A 23,624-nucleotide genomic window follows, 5' to 3' on the forward strand; every position below is an offset into this window, starting at 1 on the left:
CCTGCCGAATCCCAGTATTCCCCATTACCAGAATACATGTGTGCGTCTGATCACTGGAATGCCTGACTCTCAGAGCTTCCCTTGTGTAATTGGCATATACCCCGGATCCCCAGACTGATAGCACTGCATGTAGCTGGTGTACAGACGCTGCCTGCACACCAGTCACCAGTACTGGCAGGAATATATATGCCGCTGCGTGTATATCTACAGAGCCACACCTCATGCCTATATCATGGTTGTTCTACCATACTACCTCCCTGCTGCACTGACAGAGCTTGTTCCATACTACAAAGCAGAAGACACCAATCCCATTGCCTTACAGGCACCCATAATCGTGTGAGTGGACCCTACACACAGGCGGAGGTATGTAGTGTAACAGATGTGCCCCCCCCCCCCCCCCCCCGCCACTCCCTCACGCACACCTGCTAGCAGATGTGGGCTCCTTCCTAGCCATTTCAAGTTCAGCAGCCGCTGCTCCATTAACCCCGGCCTGACCCAGCCTCTCCTCCTCTGCTTTCCCTGGTTCACCTTCCTGAGAAAGTTCAGCGTTTCCTGCAGGAGCCTGCTGCGGGGCTGTGTGATAATGTGCAGCATCTCATTTACAGGTGCCTTAAGTCTGACCGTCGGCTGACCCCCTTCCCTTACAATATGTGAACTTCTGCCCCGCTGATAAGCCGGCCTGATAGGAGCAGTGGGGACTACAAGGTCGCCTGAACAAAAACAAGGATAATAAATACTGTAATGTTTATGCTAAATGGGAGCTTTTTATGCACGGGGCGAAAAGTTCAGCCGGACCCTACTCGGAAGCAGCCGCTCTGATAATGCTTATTATTATTATTATTATGAGAGGTATTTGTGAGGCCTCAGTACAGTGCTCGTGCCCCCAACGCTTCCTCCCAGCAAACAAAGGACATCACTTCCTGTAGCTGGCAAACAGGATTCGGCCCATCGCTCAGCAGCGGCCTTATCAGCAGGTCACCAGTAGGCCCGAGCAGGGGAGCGAGCCGCAGCGTGCGGGGTCACTGCGCTGTCAGAGTTTGTGACTTGTGCTTTCACACCCCGAACTCAGAGCAGAACAAAAGGGGGCGTTCGGAAGAACAAAGGAGGCACAATAAGCACATTCCAGAACATTTCTCGCCGGGGGCCCATTCCGCCAAGTAAACATGCCCCTTACAATGAACGCGGGGACCACTCGCTGATTAAACAACATTCTCATGTTCGGGCGCACAGCTGACCTTCCTGGTACAGGGACCACGTCTGTCACCCCCTGCGCTGAAATCGTTGTATTGAAGCCTATCCGATGGCCTTACCGCCACTGTCCAAAGTTCTGGGGCAGGACGTAAGCTGGCCTTGGGTTGTGATGTCGGTGATTACTCTTCTGATCCCTGGGATATCATTGCTCAGAGGACAGGTCATACACAGACGGAACCTTCACATCACTACTCTGTCGGTTATGGCAAGAATGGTCGACACCTTTAAATGGTCGACATTGGCAGAACATCGACACAAGCAAAAAGTTGACAGACATGGTCGACACCAAAAAAGTGAACACACGTTGTTCATGTTTTTTTGGTGTCTACTTAAGCATATGTCGACATGGACGCCATATAATTTTACCGCTGCGCTCGCCATGCTTTGGACAGGGGGGGGGGGGGGGGGACAACGACGACTTGTGTCGACCTTTTCAGTCTCAACCATGTCTGTGTCAACCTTTTGCGTGTGTCGTCCTGTCAATGTCGAGTATGTCGGCCATTTAAAGGTGTTGACCTACCCACTGTTGACCATTAGTGGTCGACCTAGAATCAATCTATCATGAGTCCAGATACCCCTCTGTTCAATATAATTTATGATTGGAAGACATGTATTCCACCTCTGTAATACCGGTCGGCTTGCACCATTATACTGAACAACCCTTGTATACCATACAAGGGTTGTTCAGTATAATGGTGCAAGCCCACCAGTATTACAGAGGTGGAATACATGTCTTCCAATCATAATATCCAATCCAGGTACAATCCTAATAGCAGCAGCAGTAAGTTCAATGGTTCGGGATTGTTCCACTGTCAAAATGCTGACAGACAATCTCCTACTTGCCGACTGTCAGCGGAATCAATTCCGCTGGACAAACTCATGTTAAGTGCTGCAAATGTACAGGGAACTTGGGGGGGGGGGTTATAGTACCAGCTAGGACATGACATTGTCAATAAGACCAAGGGGTTTCCGGGATGCACGACCCTGTCCAATATCACACAGTACAAGACCTGTCCGTGCACTGTCAGGGGACTCGCAATCGTTCCGCACAAGCCCAGAGGCCAAGCGCATACATACATCTGCAAATGTATATCACTTTGGCTCTTACTTCCAGAGACTGGCACCAAACCAGAAACCCACCTGTCCGAGCTGCACCAAACGGGGCACAAATTGACCAAAGGAGTATCTGGACACATCTTAAAACACGTGTGTAACGCCTGCTATGAAATGGGCACAACCGCTACTGAGCCGCCACGCACACATACTGTGACCACTCCACAACAAGTCACACACACTGGAGCTCCATAGCTTCACCAAGTGCAAACAACTTCCAGAAAGGCCGGGGGGCTCTTACAGGACGTGAACCGCAGCTGACACCCAGACAAAACAACGTCTGTTAGAGGAGTAACCATGCGCGCTGTCACTCCGGCAGGATGAGCAAAGACACCTGTCCCAGGTTGTAGGTAACCTCGCAGAGACCCCCTTCCCTATAGCTCCTGACAGACAGGAGGACAAAGGAGGTAGAACCATCACAAGCCCAGCGAAAACGCGAGGGAACATTAGCAGCCCAAACACGAGCGGGTACCGACACGTCCCAGTGCCCGCTCTCTGATCCCGGCAGAGAAAACAAGCTCCGCTTCTCATCTCAGTGTTCCAGAGAAATGTAATGACATCCTAATTCCCATCAAACAAGTCTTTGCTGTACATTCCCACTGTTCTCAGAGGTTAAGAGTTTGGCGTCTCATCGGAGGGATTGCAGGGCTCACCTGTCGCTGGTCTGTGACTTTACCAGTAAGAGTGCACAAGAACCAGCACGTGGAAGGAACCTTTTAGGATCTGGGATCACAGTTGATGCTCCCTGGTGCTCACAGGAGCAGCGAGGAGACAGGCGGAGCTCACCGGACAGTATAGTACAGGGCAGCCAGGAACCCTCTCTCCAGCCTGAGTAAGGGCACTTGTCTGTCCAAAGGTATCTGGATGGCTGGCTGAAAATGTCTAGGATGACCATCAATAGGTCGACATATACAAAAGGTTGACACACGTGAAAAAGGTCGACCCGATTTTCACATGGACTATGACTGGGAACAATGAAGTGTGTGGAGAGCAGAAGTACGAGGCACCTGGCACTAACTGGGGTTCCGCGTGCTCACATGTCCACATTGACACACAAAACCCCCCCAAAGAAAACCTAATGTTGACCTTTACATGGGTCGACCTTCCCAGGCGGATCTTTAATAATGACCTTGTACATGTTGACCTTTCGCTGTCGAGCCAATGACTGTCACCCTAGACATTGCCTGTGAGCTTTACCCCTCCCCAAAAGCTATATTTCAGCAGCTGTTCATAAACACTTTGGCGTCTGTGTCACAGTTCTACAATATCATGGCATCCTTGATATAGAGTTTTGCCAACATCGATGTTCTAGGACACTAGTGTCTGTGTTGGAGTCCACCAGAGAACATGGTCCATGTTCTCCTAACTCATCCCAGGTTCCTGTCACTGTGAGAAATCCCTGACTAGTAATAAAGGACAGAGATATTAGAGGGAACGTTCCAGGTACTAGGAGCTAGGGTTTGGTTTAACCACTTGCTGGGAGATCGGTGCTACTGTTGGCACTGGCCGCCCCCCTCCCCGGAAGACTTCAGGGCTATGTCACTTTCTGATCTCCTGGGGACAGCCTGCACTGATCCCCACTACCCGGTAATCAGCACAATGCATTACATACTTAAGCCCGTCCCTGAAATCCTATTAAAATCCAGCTTAACTGTAACTCATAATGCTGATTCCCAGGCGGTGCGAAGCGGCCAGAAACCAGTGTAATTGTACACCCTCTGATTGCAGCTTGTGGCCCCTGGATGCACTCTGGCTCTTGATATCAGGAGTAGTCAGCATGTGGCCCCGTCCAGCTGCCGTGGCACCACATATCCCAGCATGCTCTGCTACCATTGTTCTCAGCATGTGGCTGGAGGGCCGCAAGCTTAATAGCCATGCTCTATATTTTCCCCACTGAAGTGATAGAAGTACAAGAGGACAGCCTTCGGTCACAGGACTGAGGCCGAGAACTACATGTACCATCATGCATTGCACAATCTGACTCTCTTTGTAACATTAGAACACAGGTGCCTTGTCTGGTGGCATCACTTAGTGTCCAGCACAGGACTAGCATGAAATAAGAGTGATATAAAAGCTGTCACTTTGTTAATGCCACAAGGGGAGGTATACGGCCATATTGGCAAGGAGCTGTGCTATTTATGTGCATTACTGTACCATTATTACACAGCAATCAGAGGACTCACCAGCACTGTGTAGATGTGTAAGCAGCGGTATACTGGTGAGAAGTCCACTAAGTCCTGAGTCCCAGGTGCCTGTGAGAGAAGGAAAAATCCTGAGTTCTTTGATCAGAATCCTCCCCCAATGGTTCAGTTGGTCCTGCTAGCCCACGTATCGGACATACTAGCCAACCACAAACCAAGCCTCAATACTCTTTAAACCCTCACAACCCCATCTCTGTACCTCCTCCTCTTCGTCTTCATCCTCAACATCAAGGATCCCAGAGTCCTGCTCAGACATTGGGCTTGTCCCGTTCACCTCCGGACTTGGGCACAGGTCCTTCTTGCACCTCTTCCCAATGGCTCCCTTGGAGTGCAACGGCAGGATGTTGTCCAAGCTTCTCTGCTGCTGAGCCTACAAAGAGTAAGAGAGGTTTCAATACAGCCATGTGCCCAGAGGGAAAGACATCCACAATACAAGTCTGCAGTGGCTAAACTCAGAATACTTCATCCTGTTCACGCACAGAGGCCACTAGGGTGGACAACTGTTCTCGTGTCATGCATTGCCATAAGATATAATGACTTGACAAGTGCATGGTGTCCACTTATATCACATGTCTTCAACCTGTGGCCCTCCAGATGTTGTAGAACTACATGTCCCAGCATGCCCTGACAGTTTTGGCATGCTCTCATAGGAAAAAATGTGGCAATGCATGTTGGAACATGTAGTTTCACAACATCTGGAGGGCCACAGGTTGAAGACCCATGCCTTATATGGACCTCTAACCGGTGTCATGATGAAATGTGTACATCCAATTACTGGCAGGAGAGTGGCACTGGATTCCCTACATCAACGAAGATGCCAAACGTAAGGGTGCAGAGAGGGTTAGGCCAGGGAAAGGAGCGCTGTACGATCTAGGCACTAGGGGGGGGGGGGGTTAGTTTTAGACTGCGGGTTAGTAAAATTAGGGTAAGGCTGTGGGGAGGGAAAGTTAGGCACTTAGGAGGAGAGGTTAGAATTAGGCATTGGGGTTAGGAGGCGGGGTACGAAGGTTAGGGATGCTTGGTACAGCTGAGAACTTCCCAGGGTGCCCTGGGTTGGAAGTCCAGGATTGATTCAAATAATTAATGGTTAATGTTATAAGCAATACCAGTGCTTGTAGCTGCCAACCGTCATAACACATGTGGACAAACACAAGCGAATTCTGTCCCTCACCACATAACTGACCCTAAGGATGACACAAACAATTTATTGAATTTGTTATTTTCTTTATAACATACACAAAAAAAATTTGGGGGCCTTTTGGTTCCACCAAAAAACATTTCTGTTACTCTAGGGCACCATGATTTGAAAAAGTTTGGGACCAGGCACTAGCGGGCAGCAGTGGGGTCAGGCAAATATACCGTATTTTTGGGACCATAAGACAAAAAAAAAAAAAAAAGTGTGCAAAACAGTGCGCTGGGTGGGAGACAGCACAGATGGAGTCTGTGGGTAGCGCTGGCGGAGAGCTCCGGGTCCTGGATGATGCGCCGTCATCTCAGAGCGTGGCAGCCCAGCAGCAGAGACCAGCATCATGTGACCTCCCCCCGTCCTCCTTCCTCACCGCGGGCAGAGTCGGGAGCCTGGACGGAGGGAACCACTGGGTCTGTGTCTACAGTATGTGTGTGTGTGTGTGTATGCTGGCTCTGATATGTTTGTGTGTATGTTTGTGTGTGGGTGTATCTATGTGTATGCTCTACAAAGGGCAATGTTACTGTTATTTAGCCCACACTAGTCTGCTTTGACTTGTACATAAATAACTGATGAAGTTCTCGGTTTTCACTTAGAAGTGATAAGTGGAGTGCAGTTGTTCTTGCCTTTAATATACCCACTTTCAGTACTCAAACCCCCTACTAACTTCATATTCGTAAAAAACGGACAAGAAGAATTATATTGCAATCGTCTCAATTATTACACTATATTTGATTCAGAATATATTTTTTTTTCCTCCTCTAAAAACTAGGTGTGTCTTATGCTCAGGTACGTCTTATGGAGCGAAAAATACGGTACTTTCCTGACCCCTTTTGGAATTCCCTACATCAGGAAGATCAACGATCAGCAACGATATGTATCCTCCATTAAAAATCAATTATTTAGAACTAAGAAAAAAAATACAGTAAACAACCTGATAAGAGCAAATGGGAACCAAACACAGACACTTGTTTTTTTTTTCCTTCATTTTTTGCAAGAAAAAGCAAACAAAACTTTTCATGGTTAAAATACAGTTAAAGGATAATAGGGTGTTTTTCTTATGTTGCAGATGCGTGATTTCCACTCAAGTAGACACATGTAGAACTTCTTCAGTTTTATAGTTGCATTAGGTTATCATAATTCAAGGGTTAATGTTATAACTTAAGTTATTTTTTTCACAGGGATTACCCCCTTTATAATCTGAAGCCCTGTTTAACAAACAGGGGTGTTATTCTCGTGCTACCCGGTTATATTGCAGTGTGTCCGTGTACCTGCTTTGTAATACGCCGCTTCTCCCCTCGTGCTGCCTGTGTGGCAGCAGTTACTGTAATGCCAGTATTGCTCCCTTATTCATTAGCTTAAACTCCCTTCCATCCATTTGTTTTCCTGTCTGACTATTCTTAAAAAGGATTTGGCCTTATGTGCAGCTTCTCCTCTGTGATCTCGACCACCTTGCCCCCAAAACATGAAAAGCAAGCGTTATGAATGAGTGACTTCCTTGCTGTGTGTCCGTACCTAGCAGTTGACTTGTGGTGGATCAACATAATGGGGAGAACCCTTGGAATGACATCCTATTGCAATCTCACCAGGCAGAGGGGCAGATAAACCTTAACAAGAGATAAATGCAAGGGTGATAAGGAGAGATAAACATTCAGCCAATCACCTGCTAACTGCCATGTTACAGGCTGTGTTTGAAAAAAGTCAGTAAGGAGCTGATTGGCTGGATGTTTATCTCTCCTTATCACACTTGCATTTATCTCTTGATAAGGCTTAATACATCTGCCCCAGAATGAGGTATAGGCCATTTTTAGCAGCCACAACAAGAGAGGATAGGTCAGACAGACCAGGACGCTGGGGTAAGCGGGGCCCTGCGTGCACTTAGACACAATGGCCCATGTTTGGGTCAGCGAGAAACGGAGGCGTCTGTAGTACCAGACAAGCAGGTGTAATATTGAGTCTGGTTTATAGGAGTGCATGGAGTTTAAGTGCTGCACCCCTCCCCACAGGCAAATGCCAAGAAACCTCTTAACCTGAACAAAGGGCAAACGTGCTGGGTGATGCTCCTGACAGGCCCTGTAAGAGAGCGCTGGATGAGAACAATTACAGGAGAAAAGGACCAGAGCAGGGGCCTGCGATCCTCCACGGGAGAGAGAACATGGCAAGATCAAAGGTTGGGCAGATCTACGGCTACAGGGACAGCCAGACACGGCCTGGAAACGGCTCCCTCCTGTTTTACTGTTCTCCTGAAAGCTGAATGCTAGTGAGATAAAACCCCTAAGTGGTTACATACACCAGATCTACAGTTACACCCCAACACCAGCAATGCCAGCAATTAACCCGTCCCCTACCAGAGGGCAGCACCCGAACCCACCAGCAATGCTAGATGGTATTAACTCATCCACTGCCAGAGGGCAGCACCGTATAATCACACCCCAACACACCAGCAATGCTAGCTGTATTATCCCATCCACTACCAGAGGGCAGCACCGTATAATCACACCCTAACACACCAGCAATGCTAGCCGGTATTATCCCATCTCCTGCCAGAGGGCAGCACCGTATAATCCCATCCCCTATCAGAAGGCAGTACTGTATCATCACACCCAAACAGACCAGCAATGCTAGCTGGTATTATCCCATCCACTGCCAGAGGGCAGCACCATATAATCCCATCCCCTACCAGAGGGCAGCACTGTATCATCACACCCAAACACACCAGCAATGCTAGCCAGTACTATCCCATCCACTACCACATGGCAGTACCGCATAATCACACCCAGACACCAGCAATGCTAGCCGGTATTATTCCATCTCCTACCAGAGGGCAGTACTGTATCATCACACCCAAACACACCAGCAATGCTAGCCGGTATTATCCCATCCACTACCAGATGACAGTACCGCATAATGACACCCCAACACACCAGCAATGCTAGCCGGTATTATCCCATCCACTACCAGATGACAGTACCGCATAATGACACCCCAACACACCAGCAATGCTAGCCAGTACTATCCCATCCACTACCAGATGGCAGTACCGCATAATCACACCTCAACACACCAGCAATGCTAGCCAGTACTATCCCATCCACAACCAGATGGCACTACCGCATAATCACACCCCAACACACCAGCAATGCTAGCCGGTATTATCCCGTCTCCTACCAGAGGGCAGCACTGTATAATCACACCCAGACACACCAGCAATGCTAGCCAGTACTATCCCATCCACTACCAGATGGCAGTACCGCATTATCACACCCCAACACACCAGCAATGCTAGCCGGTATTATCCCGTCTCCTACCAGAGGGCAGCACTGTATAATCACACCCAACACCAGCAATGCTAGCTGGTATTATCCAGTCTCCTACCAGAGGGCAGCACTGTATAATCACACCCAACACCAGCAATGCTAGCTGGTATTATCCAGTCTCCTACTAGAGGGCAGCACCGTATAATCACACCCAACACCAGCAATGCTAGCTGGTATTATCCCGTCTCCTACCAGAGGGCAGCACCGTATAATCACACCCAACACCAGCAATGCTAGCTGGTATTATCCCGTCTCCTACCAGAGGGCAGCACTGTATAATCACACCCAACACCAGCAATGCTAGCTGGTATTATCCCGTCTCCTACCAGAGGGCAGCACCGTATAATCACCCATGGACCAAAGTTTAAGATGATAGACAATCTCTAACACCAACCGATTCCCCGCTGTACATTGATCCCACTAATTACATGTTATAGTCCAAATGTCATATGTTCTGATTTTCTGGTTGTAAAGACCGCCATCCACTAGTGCGATATGGTCACTTTGTATGCGATTGCGCCGCATTGCTGCGATGGATCGCATGCAAAGTGGCACATCGCATGTAATTTTTCTGCGATTGCTATGTGAGGCGCGTTCCCATGTTGCAGCTGCAGATCCTACGGGCTGCCATGAATATTTATCGTGGCTTCTAGCCCTTGCTGGACTGGCATACAATACATTATATGCAAAAGAACAGCATACAATGTATCGTATGTTATCCTGCAGGGTGAGTTGCCGGGGTATCCAATGGAATCCTGCCTACCGGCAGCTGGCGGGTGAGTGAGGTGGCGGGGTACAGCATGGGATACCTCGCCATAGTGGATGGGGACCTTAAGTCTTAAGGAAAAAACAACCTAACTTTACATCAAGGGTGAGATTTAATAGGATGAGAGATTCAGAAAGTGAGAGATTTGGGAAGAAATCTCCAGTTTTTTTAAAGCGGCAATCATTTACACTGCAAGACCAGTTTGATTTTGCAGTGTAAATGATTGCCGCTTTAAAAAAACTGGAGATTTCTTCCCAAATCTCTCACTTTCTGAATCTCTCATCCTATTAAATCTCACCCCTAGTATCTATATTGCAGGACTTTTTGCTGGGAATCCAGCGCACTGAGTTTTGCACGGTTATATACAGTAACTAGTGTAAGTACGACTCAAGTAACACATACAGCGGTGCAATCTGCTCGGCACACCGCCTGTGGGAGACGAAGAGCCCAGAGCCACTGACTGATGGGAAGAACACAGCACAGTTAACCACTTTACTACTTATTGCGTAAACCGCACTCATGGAAACAAAACATTAGCCCAATGCATTAAGCAGAGCCAGGGAAACTAGGATTAATGTGACCTGCCATCACCTGTGTCCCCCCCGCGGACAGGCGAATACTCTGAGGGCACTGCCTAGCAGCGGGGGGGAGGATAACCGTGCAGTCAACACTGTCCAAGCAGAGCTATTGCTAGCATCCCCCTACGTCACACTTACGGGTACATTTACTAACGAGTGAAAAAGTGGAGATGTTGCCTGTGGCAACTAGATTCTAGCTATCTTTTTACAATTGCATCATGGAAAATGGTAGCCTGAATTTGATAGGTTGCTACGGGCAACAACCACCTATTTTCACTTTTAGAAGCTAGTTTGCCCCTTAAGCCCCGTACACAGGATGCGATTCATTCCCCCATTCAATCACAATATGGTCGGGATCTAGTGCACTCATTACATTTGGACTATATACAGTAGGACAGAGCTGGACTCGCCTGCACAGTCTATTTTTATTTTTTTATTATTATTAATATTATTCGATTTCAATGTCACAGGGGACCGAATAGGCATCAAATACGACAGTTAAAATCAAATTGAAAGCTAATCAGAATCGCACCGTGTGTATGGGACATTAGTCTTCGCCTATAGGGATCTTATTTCAATGAAAAAAAAAAATGAAAAAAAAACATCAATATCAAATAATCAATCTTAAAATATTTTCCGTGAACCTAGGCTGGGGACATCGGCCTTTCCCTGGAAGCCTTTCCATGTCCTATTATACTGCACAGGCCGGGACCCCGCTCCAGCCGCTGTAGCACAGATGATAAATGGGGTTAGGTGTAACGTTACCTCCATGACCTCCCAGGGGAAGTGGAAAGTAAACCAGGGACCCCCTGCTGCACTTTCACTTAGCCCAGAAGGCCCTGCAGCGGCCCCAGCACCAGGTATAACCAGTGACTGATCATTCTTCTCTAACTGGTAATCTGTCGCTTGTGAGCCTAAGCTCCTCTTTATGGATACAAATGGCTTGGCCTGTAACCTCCGTTCATGGCAAACATTTGTCTTACGCTCTCATTAGCTGGTGAGCCGTGTCTCCAAAACTGGTGGCACAGCCCCCCCTGGTGGACAGAGCAAGATCTACAAGCAGGATAGACTGGACAAGATCAATAGAAGTATCTGTGCTCTGTTCAACGCATCGATTGAGCGGCATTATGGGAAAGTAAGAGTGGTATCGAAAACATCGATCCCAATTACACTGCTGCCCCCCCCACCCCAGTGCTAACCTTCCATACCTGCCCGCCAAGCGGTACCAGACAGGAGGGACAGTGCTACGTAACCAGTCTACCACCGCAACTCCTGTGCTACAGTGTCAGATAAACAAACACCGGGCAGTGGCGAATAAACCATTAATAGACCGCACTGTAATGCTTCCTTCCCGTTGTGCACCCAACCCGAGCCCGGTCTCTGCCCTGTGGTGCTCGAAATCTGTCCCGATAATTAGGAACAGAGGCTGCATCAAACATGAGCCCGGCGTCTGCCAAAGTATTAATGTCTATAAACTTCTGAACAGAACGGTTCTAAGTCTGTTTTCCATTCATCTCTCTTCTGTTTAAAGAGCGGGAATCCTGCCCTGTAATCATCTCTTCTTCTATTCTGGACAAACAAAAACACAGGCCATGGTTCAGTGATCGCCGCATGTCTGACCGCGCAGCCAGGAATCGCACCGACCCCACCTCCTACGGTACATGTCTGCCAAGAGATCGTCAGGATTCCAGCTATCAGGAAACTGAAGCCTTCTTCGGATACCCCTGGCACGGTCAATTCTAAGCATGGCCACATGGCAACGTCAGTGGCCGCCAAGCCTTAAAAAGTGCCTGGTCTAGGATCAATGTCCAGTTGGGCTACTTAAATGGCTCAAAGATCGGGCAAGATAGAAATAAGTGATTGGCCAGTAAGACACACCCCCACGGTGCACCATTAGAGCAACTGGCCAATGAGCACACATTGCTCAAAGAACCGTGTGGGTCTCAGTGGTGAAATCTCACATTCCATCAGCCAGTGACAAAAACAGTGGCCGCTGTTCTGCCTTGCATAGACTGGCAGCTGTGGTTCTGGGGGCATTATGGGCCGAGATCAGCGCTATTGTATCCCAGAGACAACGCTGCGTTATTTATGCTGGGAAGCCAGGGATGGAGAGGTTAATGTCCCCGAATTACTCCTCATTTATTGGCGCTGTATTTCTTGGTATGGAAGAATGTGTTTGTAATTTGAAGGAAAGCCGTGCTTTTAATGTTTCCTATTAGGAAAAGTCCCTCGGAAGATGCCTCTAGGGGAATTGGAAGTCAGAACGCCAAGACGGGTCACAAAGGCTCGGGGGCCCGAGGACTGTAGGGAAACCGAAATATCTGGCCTGTTAAATACTCCAAGAATCTACCGCAAATTATACTAGAAGGGGGGAAAAGAGGCAATTTCTCAGTGTACAGACCCAGATGCTGCAGAGACACTGCCTGTGTGACCACTTACACGTCCTGTACATCCCCCAGCTCGGTGTACACTACTGTATGTGTCCTACCAGCCCCAGATGCTGCAGAGACGCTGCCTGTGTGACCGGACAGTTACATGTCCTGTACATCCCCCAGCTCAGTATACACTACTGTATGTGTCCTACCAGCCCCAGATGCTGCAGAGACGCTGCCTGTGTGACCACTTACACATCCTGTACATCCCCCAGCTCAGTGTACACTACTGTATGTGTCCTACCAGCCCCAGATGCTGCAGAGACACTGCCTGTGTGACCGGACAGTTACACGTCCTGTACATCCCCCAGCTCAGTGTACACTACTGTATGTGTCCTACCAGCCCCAGATGCTGCACAGACACTGCCTGTGTGACCACTTACACGTCCTGTACATCCCCCAGCTCGGTGTACACTACTGTATGTGTCCTACCAGCCCCAGATGCTGCAGAGACGCTGCCTGTGTGACCACTTACACATCCTGTACATCCCTCAGCTCAGTGTACACTACTGTATGTGTCCTACCAGCCCCAGATGCTGCAGAGACACTACCTGTGTGACCGGACAGTTACACGTCCTGTACATCCACCAGCTCAGTATACACTACTGTATGTGTCCTACCAGCCCCAGATGCTGAAGAGACACTGCCTGTGTGACCGGACAGTGTACACTACTGTATGTGTCCTACTAGCCCCAGATACTGCAGAGACGCTGCCTGTGTGACCGGACAGTTACACGTCCTGTACATCCACCAGCTCAGTGTACACTACTGTATGTGTCCTACCAGCCCCAGATGCTGCCTGTGTGACCGGACAGTTACACATCCTGTACATCCCCCAGCTCAGTGTACACTACTGTATGTGTCCTACCAGCCCCAGATGCTGAAGAGACACTGCCTGTGTGACCGGACAGTGTACACTACTGTATGTGTCCTACTAGCCCCAGATACTGCAGAGACGCTGCCTGTGTGACCGGACAGTTACACGTCCTGTACATCCACCAGCTCAGTGTACACTACTGTATGTGTCCTACCAGCCCCAGATGCTGCCTGTGTGACCGGACAGTTACACATCCTGTACATCCCCCAGCTCAGTGTACACTACTGTATGTGTCCTACTAGCCCCAGATACTGCAGAGACGCTGCCTGTGTGACCGGACAGTTACACGTCCTGTACATCCACCAGCTCAGTGTACACTACTGTATGTGTCCTACCAGCCCCAGATGCTGCCTGTGTGACCACTTACACATCCTGTACATCCCTCAGCTCAGTGTACACTACTGTATGTGTCCTACCAGCCCCAGATGCTGCAGAGACACTACCTGTGTGACCGGACAGTTACACGTCCTGTACATCCACCAGCTCAGTATACACTACTGTATGTGTCCTACCAGCCCCAGATGCTGAAGAGACACTGCCTGTGTGACCGGACAGTGTACACTACTGTATGTGTCCTACTAGCCCCAGATACTGCAGAGACGCTGCCTGTGTGACCGGACAGTTACACGTCCTGTACATCCACCAGCTCAGTGTACACTACTGTATGTGTCCTACCAGCCCCAGATGCTGCCTGTGTGACCGGACAGTTACACATCCTGTACATCCCCCAGCTCAGTGTACACTACTGTATGTGTCCTACTAGCCCCAGATGCTGTGGAGATGCTGCCTGTGTGACCAGACAGTTACATGTACTGTACATCCCCCAGCTCAGTGTACACTACTGTATGTGTCCTACCAGCCCCAGATGCTGCAGAGGCGCTGCCTGTGTGACCGGACAGTTACACGTCCTGTACATCCACCAGATCAGTGTACACTACTGTATCTGTCCTACCAGCCCCAGATGCTGCCTGTGTGACCGGACAGTTACACATCCTGTAAATCCCCCAGCTCAGTGTACAGTACTGTATGTGTCCTACCAGCCCCAGATGCTGCAGAGACACTGCCTGTGTGACCGGACAGTTACACATCCTGTACATCCCCCAGCTCAGTGTACACTACTGTATGTGTCCTACCAGCCCCAGATGCTGCAGAGACACTGCCTGTGTGACCGGACAGTTACACGTCCTGTACATCCACCAGCTCAGTGTACAGTACTGTATGTGTCCTACCAGCCCCAGATGCTGCCTGTGTGACCGGACAGTTACACATCCTGTACATCCAAAAGCTCAGTGTACACTACTGTATGTGTCCTACCAGCCCCAGATGCTGCCTGTGTGACCCGACAGTTACACGTCCTGTACATCCACCAGCTCAGTGTACACTACTGTATGTGTCTTACCAGCCCCAGATGCTGCAGAGATGCTGCCTGTGTGACCGGACAGTTACACGTCCTGTACATCCCCCAGCTCAGTGAACACTACTGTATGTGTCCTACTAGCCCCAGATGCTGCAGAGATGCTGCCTGTGTGACCAGACAGTTACATGTCCTGTACATCCCCCAGCTCAGTATACACTACTGTATGTGTCCTACCAGCCCCAGATGCTGCGGAGATGCTGCCTGTGTGACCGGGCAGTTACACGTCCTATACATCCACCAGATCAGTGTACACTACTGTATCTGTCCTACCAGCCCCAGATGCTGCAGAGATGCTGCCTGTGTGACCACTCACACGTCCTGTACATCCCCCAGCTCAATGTACACTACTGTATGTGTCCTACCAGCCCCAGATGTTGCAGACGCTGCCTGTGTGACCAGTTACACGTCCTGTACATCCAACAGCTCAGTGTACACTACTGTATGTGTCCTACCAGCCCCAGATGCTGCAGAGACGCTGCCTGTGTGACCAGTTACACGTCCTGTACATCCAACAGCTCAGTGTACACTACTGTATGTGTCCTACCAGCCCCAGATGCTGCAGAGACGCTGCCTGTGTGACCACTTACACGTCCTGTACATCCACCAGCTCTGTGTACACTACTGTATGTGTCCTACCAGCCCCAGATGTTGCAGACACACTGCCTGTGTGACCACTTATACGTCCTGTACATCCACCAGCTCTGTGTACACTACTGTATGTGTCCTACCAGCCCCAGATGCTGCAGAGACAGCACATGTCCTGTACATTCCCCAGCTCAGTGTACACTACTGTGTGTGTGTGTGTATCTTCTGGAGAAGAGACTGATGTCAATTGCTATTTATTCTCTGTAAAGTGCTGCAGAATGTGTACCCACATTATAAAATGTAAAACAATAAATGGCAAGGTGAGGGAGTTTATATTATATACCATGTTGACTGTACATATATGGTCATTAAATACTCAGGGGAAACTCAGTGCCCTCACATCATTAAGTAACCAATACAGTGATGCAGGGAGTCAGACTCCCCATCTGCGAGCAGCTTTATAGCGTATGAGAAACACTTTGTTACTGATCTACCGCTGCCCACTACTGGTGGTTTTGTGTACTGCATATCACAGAATTACGATTATATGAGATTATGAGGCAGATGCATTAAGCCTGCTGAAGAGATAAAGTGGAAGGTGATAACGCACCATCCAATCAGCTATTTTTTAAAAATTACAGTTAGTAGTTGATTGGCTGGTGCATTATCCCCTTCTAATTTATATCTACACTTACAAATGGCCAAGCCGTCCAGTTGGCCAATGTCCGTAGAATTGCAATATGTGACATAAGTCCAGCTACATACAAGGCCCATAATGGGATCTGTGATGGCAGAACCTGCCGGGAGGACTATGAAGTCCCGGCATAGAGGGAACCCTATAATGTAACCCAGACGACACCACATCCACCGACAGGCGGTCAGTAGATGCTGTATGTGTGTGACAAGCGTGTAAGCACCGCGTGTGACTCATGTGCACTGAGCCCCAGGAAGGAATACATGAATGTCAATGAGGTGGCGAGAGCCAAGACCATGACGCGTCCGCCTGTTTCCTACCAGATGAATAGGTCTTGCTCCAGGCGCAAGCTAGTCACTCTGTCTACACACAACGCAGCCGTCTGCCCACAAACCCCGTCCTCTCATTGTAAGGTCACTGATAGGTGGCCAGAGAGCCCCCAATGCTATCCTCATTCCATCCTCCCAACTGGGGACCAACATTAACCCGGAGTGTGATGAAGTCGCCCTCTGCTGGCCAGGCAATATACTACTACAGCTATGTGGGTATATGTGACGGCTGTGCATGGAAATGACAGAGCATGCTGCGGAAGCAGAAATTCACTTATCGCTGGAGACCATCCCAGTGCCAAGGAGAGAGAACACAAAAATAATCCAGCCGGGAACTGTGCAGCATAACAACCATAAGAGGTTCCAAAATACAACCCTCAAGGCACTAGCGTGATCTGCGGTCTCCATACACTCCTGATCCCCCCCCGGAGAAGCCCCTGGTCCTGTGTGCTGGTGTCCAATAGAGTGTGTGTATAAATCAGATATATATACTCGCCGGGGTGCAGCACACAATGGGGATTGATAGCAGGTCTGGGCTTTGTAAAAACGTGCACAGGGACACAACTGGGTGGTCGACGTTTTGGAACTTTAATCTGTCTTCAAGGCATGAAAAATGTGGTTTCAGTGCACGTGCACTTTTATCAAGAACGGCCGAGCACGGAACATTGAACCACACAGCAGGCATCATTTGTCTTTATTGCATAGTCTGAGAGTGCCACCGCCATCATCCAGATGTAGCAGATGAATACAGACACTGCACTGATATGAACATACAAAGATAGCTCAAACCTAAACTGGAGCAGAATTGGGGACACCACTGCTAAGTGCAGGTGGCTATTTCAGTATAACATCCAGACCCAGTGGGATTCAGTATTGAATCCCAGCGGTCGGGATCCCGGTGTTCAGAATCCCGACGCCGGAATCCCGACAGCCGAAATGCCGACAAGGGGGGGACGTGGATTGCCCCCCCCTTGCGGGCTCGCTGCGCTCGCTACGCAGCGGGCCCGGTGCCTCGCTACGCTCGGCACGCTAATTTATTCTCCCTCCAGGGGTGTCGTGGACACCCCAGGAGGGAGAATGTGTCGGTATTTCGGCGGTCGGGATTCCGGCGTCGGGATTCTGAACGCCGGGATCCCGACCGCCGGGATTTTAACTGCATCCCACTAAAGCACATCTACTGAATGTGTGAACACATGAGCTAGGCATCTATACCTGTACTCTGTGCTGCGTCCAGCCTGGGGAATCCTACAGGTTATAGAACATGTCTATGAGAACCCCACTAGGAAGCCAGCCGCAGCGTACATGACCCCCCCATAGACAGAAGGTCCTAAAGTCAGGTCTGTTCTCCAGCAACACGATGGCCCACTAAGGATTAACCATTGGCTCCAGGGAAGGGGCAGCACAGTTCAAAATTCAAATAGGGAAGTCACTAAACACAAACTGCTATTTCAACTGACAAACCAAGCCTGGCAGTTGGTGTTTCTCCCCATTTGAATGTTAAACTGTGCTGCATGTCCCATCTCTGGAGCTACCACTGGTAGCAACCCAAACCATTACCATAGACGAGGGGAAAGAACGACCCTTTGGCTCTCAAGGACTGAATTAGGTCATGTGGCCCATAGGGCCAGCTGTATCAAGCTTTATAAAGTGATAAATTGGAGAGTGATAAACAACCAGCCAATCAGCTCCCACCTGTTATTTTTCAAATGAAGCCTGTAACATGGTAGGTAGGAGCTGATTGGGTGGCTGTTTATCACTCTCCATTCTATCACATATTGAAGCTTGATACATCTGACCCTTAGTAAGAAGCAGAATGTATTACCAGGACAAGCAAGTTGTGTCCTAGAAATTCCGTTCAAAGTAAGCAACTAGCAGTAACACTACATCGTGGAGGGACCCCGGAGATCACCCTCACCCCTTTAAACGGGATGAGGGTGATCTCCGGTATTGATGATTAGTTGCTATGCTGACATTTCATTAAGGGGTGCAGCACTACAGGCCCCTTTCTACACTATAGAGCCCTGCCAAGGGTGTAACAGGCTGTATGTAGCTGGGCATTCTCTTTTTGCTCCTCTATACTCAGAAAACCCAGCAGTTAGACAAAGGGTGGTCAATAATGGTATTACCCAGAAGTCTATTCTCCTGAAGTCGCCTAACATTTTTATTTAACAGCTTATATAGCGCACACATATTCCGCAGCGATGTACAGAGAATATTTGAACACTCACATCAGTCCTTGCCCCAGTGGAGCTTACAATCTATATTGTAACCCTACCACATGAGCACACACACACACACACACATTATAGGGTTAATTTGTTTGGGAGCCAATTAACCTATCAGTATATTTTTGGATTGTGGGAGGAAACCCACGCAAGCACAAGGAGAATGTACAAACTCCATACCATTTGGGCCATGGTGGGAATGGAACCCATGACCTAAGCGTGGTGAGGCAGTAATGCTAACCATTACACCATTATTTCCTAGAATACCCAGCCGAGATCATAAGGAGCGGTGTAGTCTCGGTACATAGTGATTAGAGTTCCCCTCGGCCGCTGTGCTGTAGTGTATGGCTGGTAGACAGACAGAGCCTGGAGCTTCATATCCTGTCTCAGAACCAGCTGAGCAGACACTGCTGGACACGTGAGTTATGGCTGACCATTCCTCAGCACTGAGGACAGAGTCTAGAATCTGGAATGATGATGCCTCCAGTGCTAGCCCACCACAAAGACTGTGACTCCACCTGAGGGCTAGGCAGGGATCCAGCGTTCTCTGCCGAAGATAAATCATCTGTCTCGGTTACGTCGGAATGTAGATGATCTCCATTAAAAAACACACAGTGTTCTCCACGTTACAGTCTCTTCCACTGAGCTTATTACAGACAACAGGTCCAGTTGGCCAATGTCCGTAGAATTCCAATATGTGGCATAAGTCCATCTACGTACAAGGCCCATAATGGGATCTGTGATGGCAGAACCTGCCGGGAGGACTATGAAGTCCCAGCATAGAGGGAACCCTATAATGTAACCCAGACGACACCACATCCACCGACAGGCGGTCAGTAGACGCTGTATGTGTGTGACAAGCGTGTAAGCACCGCGTGTGACTCATGTGCACTGAGCTCCAGGAAGGAATACATGAATGTCAATGAGGTGGCGAGAGCCAAGACCATGACGCGTCCGGCTGTTTCCTACCAGATGAATAGGTCTTGCTCCAGGCGCAAGCTAGTCACTCTGTCTACACACTAGGCAGCCGTCTGCCCACAAACCCCGTCCTCTCATTGTAAGGTCACTGATAGGTGGCCAGAGAGCCACCGATGCTATCCTCATTCCATCCCCCCAAATGGGGACCAACATTAACCCGTGTGATGACGTCGCCCTCTGCTGGCCAGGCAAAATGAGGCTCCGGATATATACTACTACAGCTATGTGGGTAAATATGACGGATGCCCATAGACAGAAGGTCATTATATTAGTGCAGAGCTTCTCACCTAATTCAGGCGTTTGGCACAGGTGTACTCATCCCTATAAGAAGGTAGGAGACAGTCATGAGTGGCTTGGACAGGGGTGGATATAGTGGGCTGGAAGCCTCCATCCAGTTCCTGCTCTTTGAGTAAATAACGCTTACTGCAATGGGTGGCACAATGGTAGCAGGAACCGGTGATAATGTGAACACTACAGTCGTGGACTAAGGACTTCCCATGGTGGCTCTAAGAATATTACCTTTATTAAACTGGATAGTGCTGGTGGTAACGAGAGCAGATACCAATGAGTTCAGCATGATGCGTAGCCTAGGGTCAGTATAGTAACCGGTATTAGAGATGACCTGGAACCAGAAAGTGGCCAACTAGGACCACTATTGAGGCCGGACTGGAACGTGTATTGAGTCCAGACCTGAATTAGATGATGACCGGGCAAGAATCCATCCATATTTTAACTGGACCGGGCCGGGAGGTGTCCGAACTGGAACTGATATTAGAGCTGGCCTGACACCATCAGGTGACTGGACTGTGACCTGTAATGAGGCTGGACCGGAACTGAAATATGATCAAACTATGATCAGTACTGAGGCCAGACCGGAACTGAAATATGACCATACTATGATCAGTACTGAGGCCAAACCGGAACTGGGATAGGACCGCAATAAAATGAGCATTTGACATGGATGGAACCTGGTGGTGGCCCTACTCGGTTCAGTATTGAGGTTGGATTGAAACCAGGAGATGCCCAGACTGGGACAGGAGATGACCAGGCTGGAAGCGGTATTTGGGCTGGACTGGAACCAATATATGAGCTGGACTGGATAGAAGCAGGTAGGCGTCTGGTATCATTACACTAACAGTCGGCCAGTGCACAGCAAACACTTATATACCTATTGGGAGGAGCCGTTTGGATGGTAATGTCAGGCTTAATGCTCAGATGCTCTGATTGGAGGAGACTGGGTCAGCTGAAACATTTCCTCATGGCAGCACCTATGCCAAGTCACAAGGGGGGGGGGTCCAAAATACAACCCTCAAGGCACTAGCGTTATCTGCGGTCTCCATACACACTTGATTTCCCCCCCGGAGAAGCCCCTGGTCCTGTAGCAGATGAATACAGACACCGCACTGATATGAACATACAAAGATAGCTCCAAACTAACCTGGAGCAGAATTGGGGACATCAATGCTAAGTGCAGGTGGCTGCCCCAGTAACAGCAGCCTTGCCTGGCTGCCACACAGGGCTGGCACTGGCCCTTTACAAGAGCCTGAAGTTTCTTAATGGAGTTTGATTTGCATGTCAGGCAGATTGTCCGGGTATTAAGGCGTCTCCCCACAGCTGCAGCCCAAATGCTTAGCCCTGATAATGTGCTAATTACAGGGGGCTGACTGTCCCCATAAATAAGGGTCCCAGGGCTCACATTACTCGCTCAGAGAAAGCCGTAAACACCAGATTAACTCCCATCTCAGGGGTATCAGTGCCGCTACATCCTGTGCTAATAAGCGGTATTTACTCTGTCGGCTGTGTCACTTCATTCTCCCCACACAGGACCACCCACTCACCAAGCGGAACGTACACTGAGGGTGAGGGCGAGCAGAGGCAGGGGGACCATGAGAGGAAAGGGGGGCATTTGTCTGAGAGGTCACAGGAAACTGACCGCGGCTACTGGGAGCAGCAGCTGGGAAGAGGGATAAGAGGGAACACTATCACCCTCTTTACACGCTGTCGCCATTGTGCTCACTGCCGACTCTGACATGTAAGACTAATGGATGTGCTGCAGTAATTTATAATGAGATGGTCAGCGGGGACACAGGTGACGGTCACACTGCTGAAATATAGATCCCGTCACTGGAATGCACAGGTAACCCTTTCAGACTGTACTAAGCCGATTTATTTACCTGGAACACGTATCGTAATGGCATCCTGACGCCAGTAGTAGACCGTCACACTAACGATCTCACTAATAATTCCATTAAAGTAAAAAAATAAATAAAATAAAAAATTGGAGAGTGACATCTGGTCGGTCTCAGGCCGCTAAGCAGCGTTAGAGTCTGCATGTAAGATGCGCTTCTAATGGAAGTTACGGGCATGTTAATGACAATAATCCCTGTAACCAATGAGACAGCACTTAGTGTGTTCCCGCAGCTGTTGCTGCCTGATTCCGGGTGCGTCCCGCTGTAATGCAATGGGCAGGGAGGATGAAGGCCATTCGTCTCGCTGAGTATAAATGGAGAGGAGGTACAGTATACGCGTGTACGCGGCACAAGCGTGGTGGCGTCCGCTCAAAAACACATGAATAAAATAAAACCAGAATGAGCACACTGTGCGCTGATCTGGACACGCACAAAAGGCGGGCGGTGCCCAAAACGGCGGTTACGTTCATTATGTAGCACTGCGTAATATGTCGGAGCCTCTATCGAGAAGGTTTCATAATCAGTGGAGCTTACAATCTAAAAACGCCGACACAAAACCTAACTAGAGGTTGTACAGCTGCGAATTAAGATGGAACCTGAAGACAACTATTATGTTGAAAGGGGGGTGATTCTGTACAATGCCCCCTTCACGCAGGGGGAGCCTTACAGGACAAGCACACCCTCCATACATATAGCCATAATGAGGCTGTTGTGCAAGAAAGGAAGGAGTCATAGAGGGGTTCAGTGCTGACGTTTTTACTGCATGAACTACAAATGGGTGGCGGACGGGATCCCGACTGTTAAAACAGACAGACGGGTTCCCGCCCGTCCACGACCCCCATAGAGGGAGAATAGAATAGGTGGCGAGTGTTGTGAGCCACTGTGCCCGCAGCGAGCCTGCAAGGGGCTTTGAAGGTTGGTTTGGTGTGTACCCAGCGCTGAAAAAGTGATTAGCAGCTGGTCTCTTGTAGGGGGTTAACGCCGAAACCCCAGTAGTTGCACACAAGAGAAAAAGGGAAACAAATGACCAGCGCTGTAATGGATACCCAATCAAGGTTATCTTCAATGTAGATTTCTAAAGGTCTCTCAGCAAATAATCTTCCTGTTGTTATGAGGAAGTACACTTACAATTGATTTCATTCAGGTGTGCCCGTAAAGGTTTCTTTTTTAGACAGCCCTCACATATGCACAGGAATCGACATGCAGAATAAACGACATAGAATCAACTTACATGGAGTTTCACTCTCGCGTTCACATAAAAGGTATCTTTGCTTGCCAAATCAGCGTGGACGTCAGGGAACAGGTAACAAGGTGTTTATTCTGACACTTTCATAAAATCCAAACACGACAAACAAAGAGTAAAAAAGTGGAAAGTCCAGACTGTGCAGGTGGATGGATCGCCGGTCAAGCTTCTCCCTCACTCTGGAGTGTGCTGCAGACAACACCGCAGGTTGGAGGTACAAGGTAATTGATAGCGCCGCGCCGA

At 49.1% G+C, this 23,624-nt stretch overlaps 1 protein-coding gene across 1 annotated transcript in view; it reads right to left on the reverse strand.

Annotated features, from left to right (window-relative positions):
* EXOC6B (exocyst complex component 6B) overlaps positions 1-23,624 on the reverse strand; it is a 191,683-nt gene that overhangs the window by 89,561 nt on the left and 78,498 nt on the right. The window contains exons 7-8 of the mRNA XM_083188828.1: positions 4,765-4,935; positions 4,548-4,616 (exon numbers count right to left, since the gene is read on the reverse strand). Coding sequence (XP_083044954.1) covers positions 4,548-4,616; positions 4,765-4,935 — 240 coding nt within the window. The remainder of the gene's footprint in view (positions 1-4,547; positions 4,617-4,764; positions 4,936-23,624) is intronic.

Source organism: Crinia signifera, chromosome 1, assembly GCF_055691185.1.
Source record: "Crinia signifera chromosome 1, ASM5569118v1, whole genome shotgun sequence".
Lineage (NCBI taxonomy): Eukaryota > Metazoa > Chordata > Amphibia > Anura > Myobatrachidae > Crinia > Crinia signifera.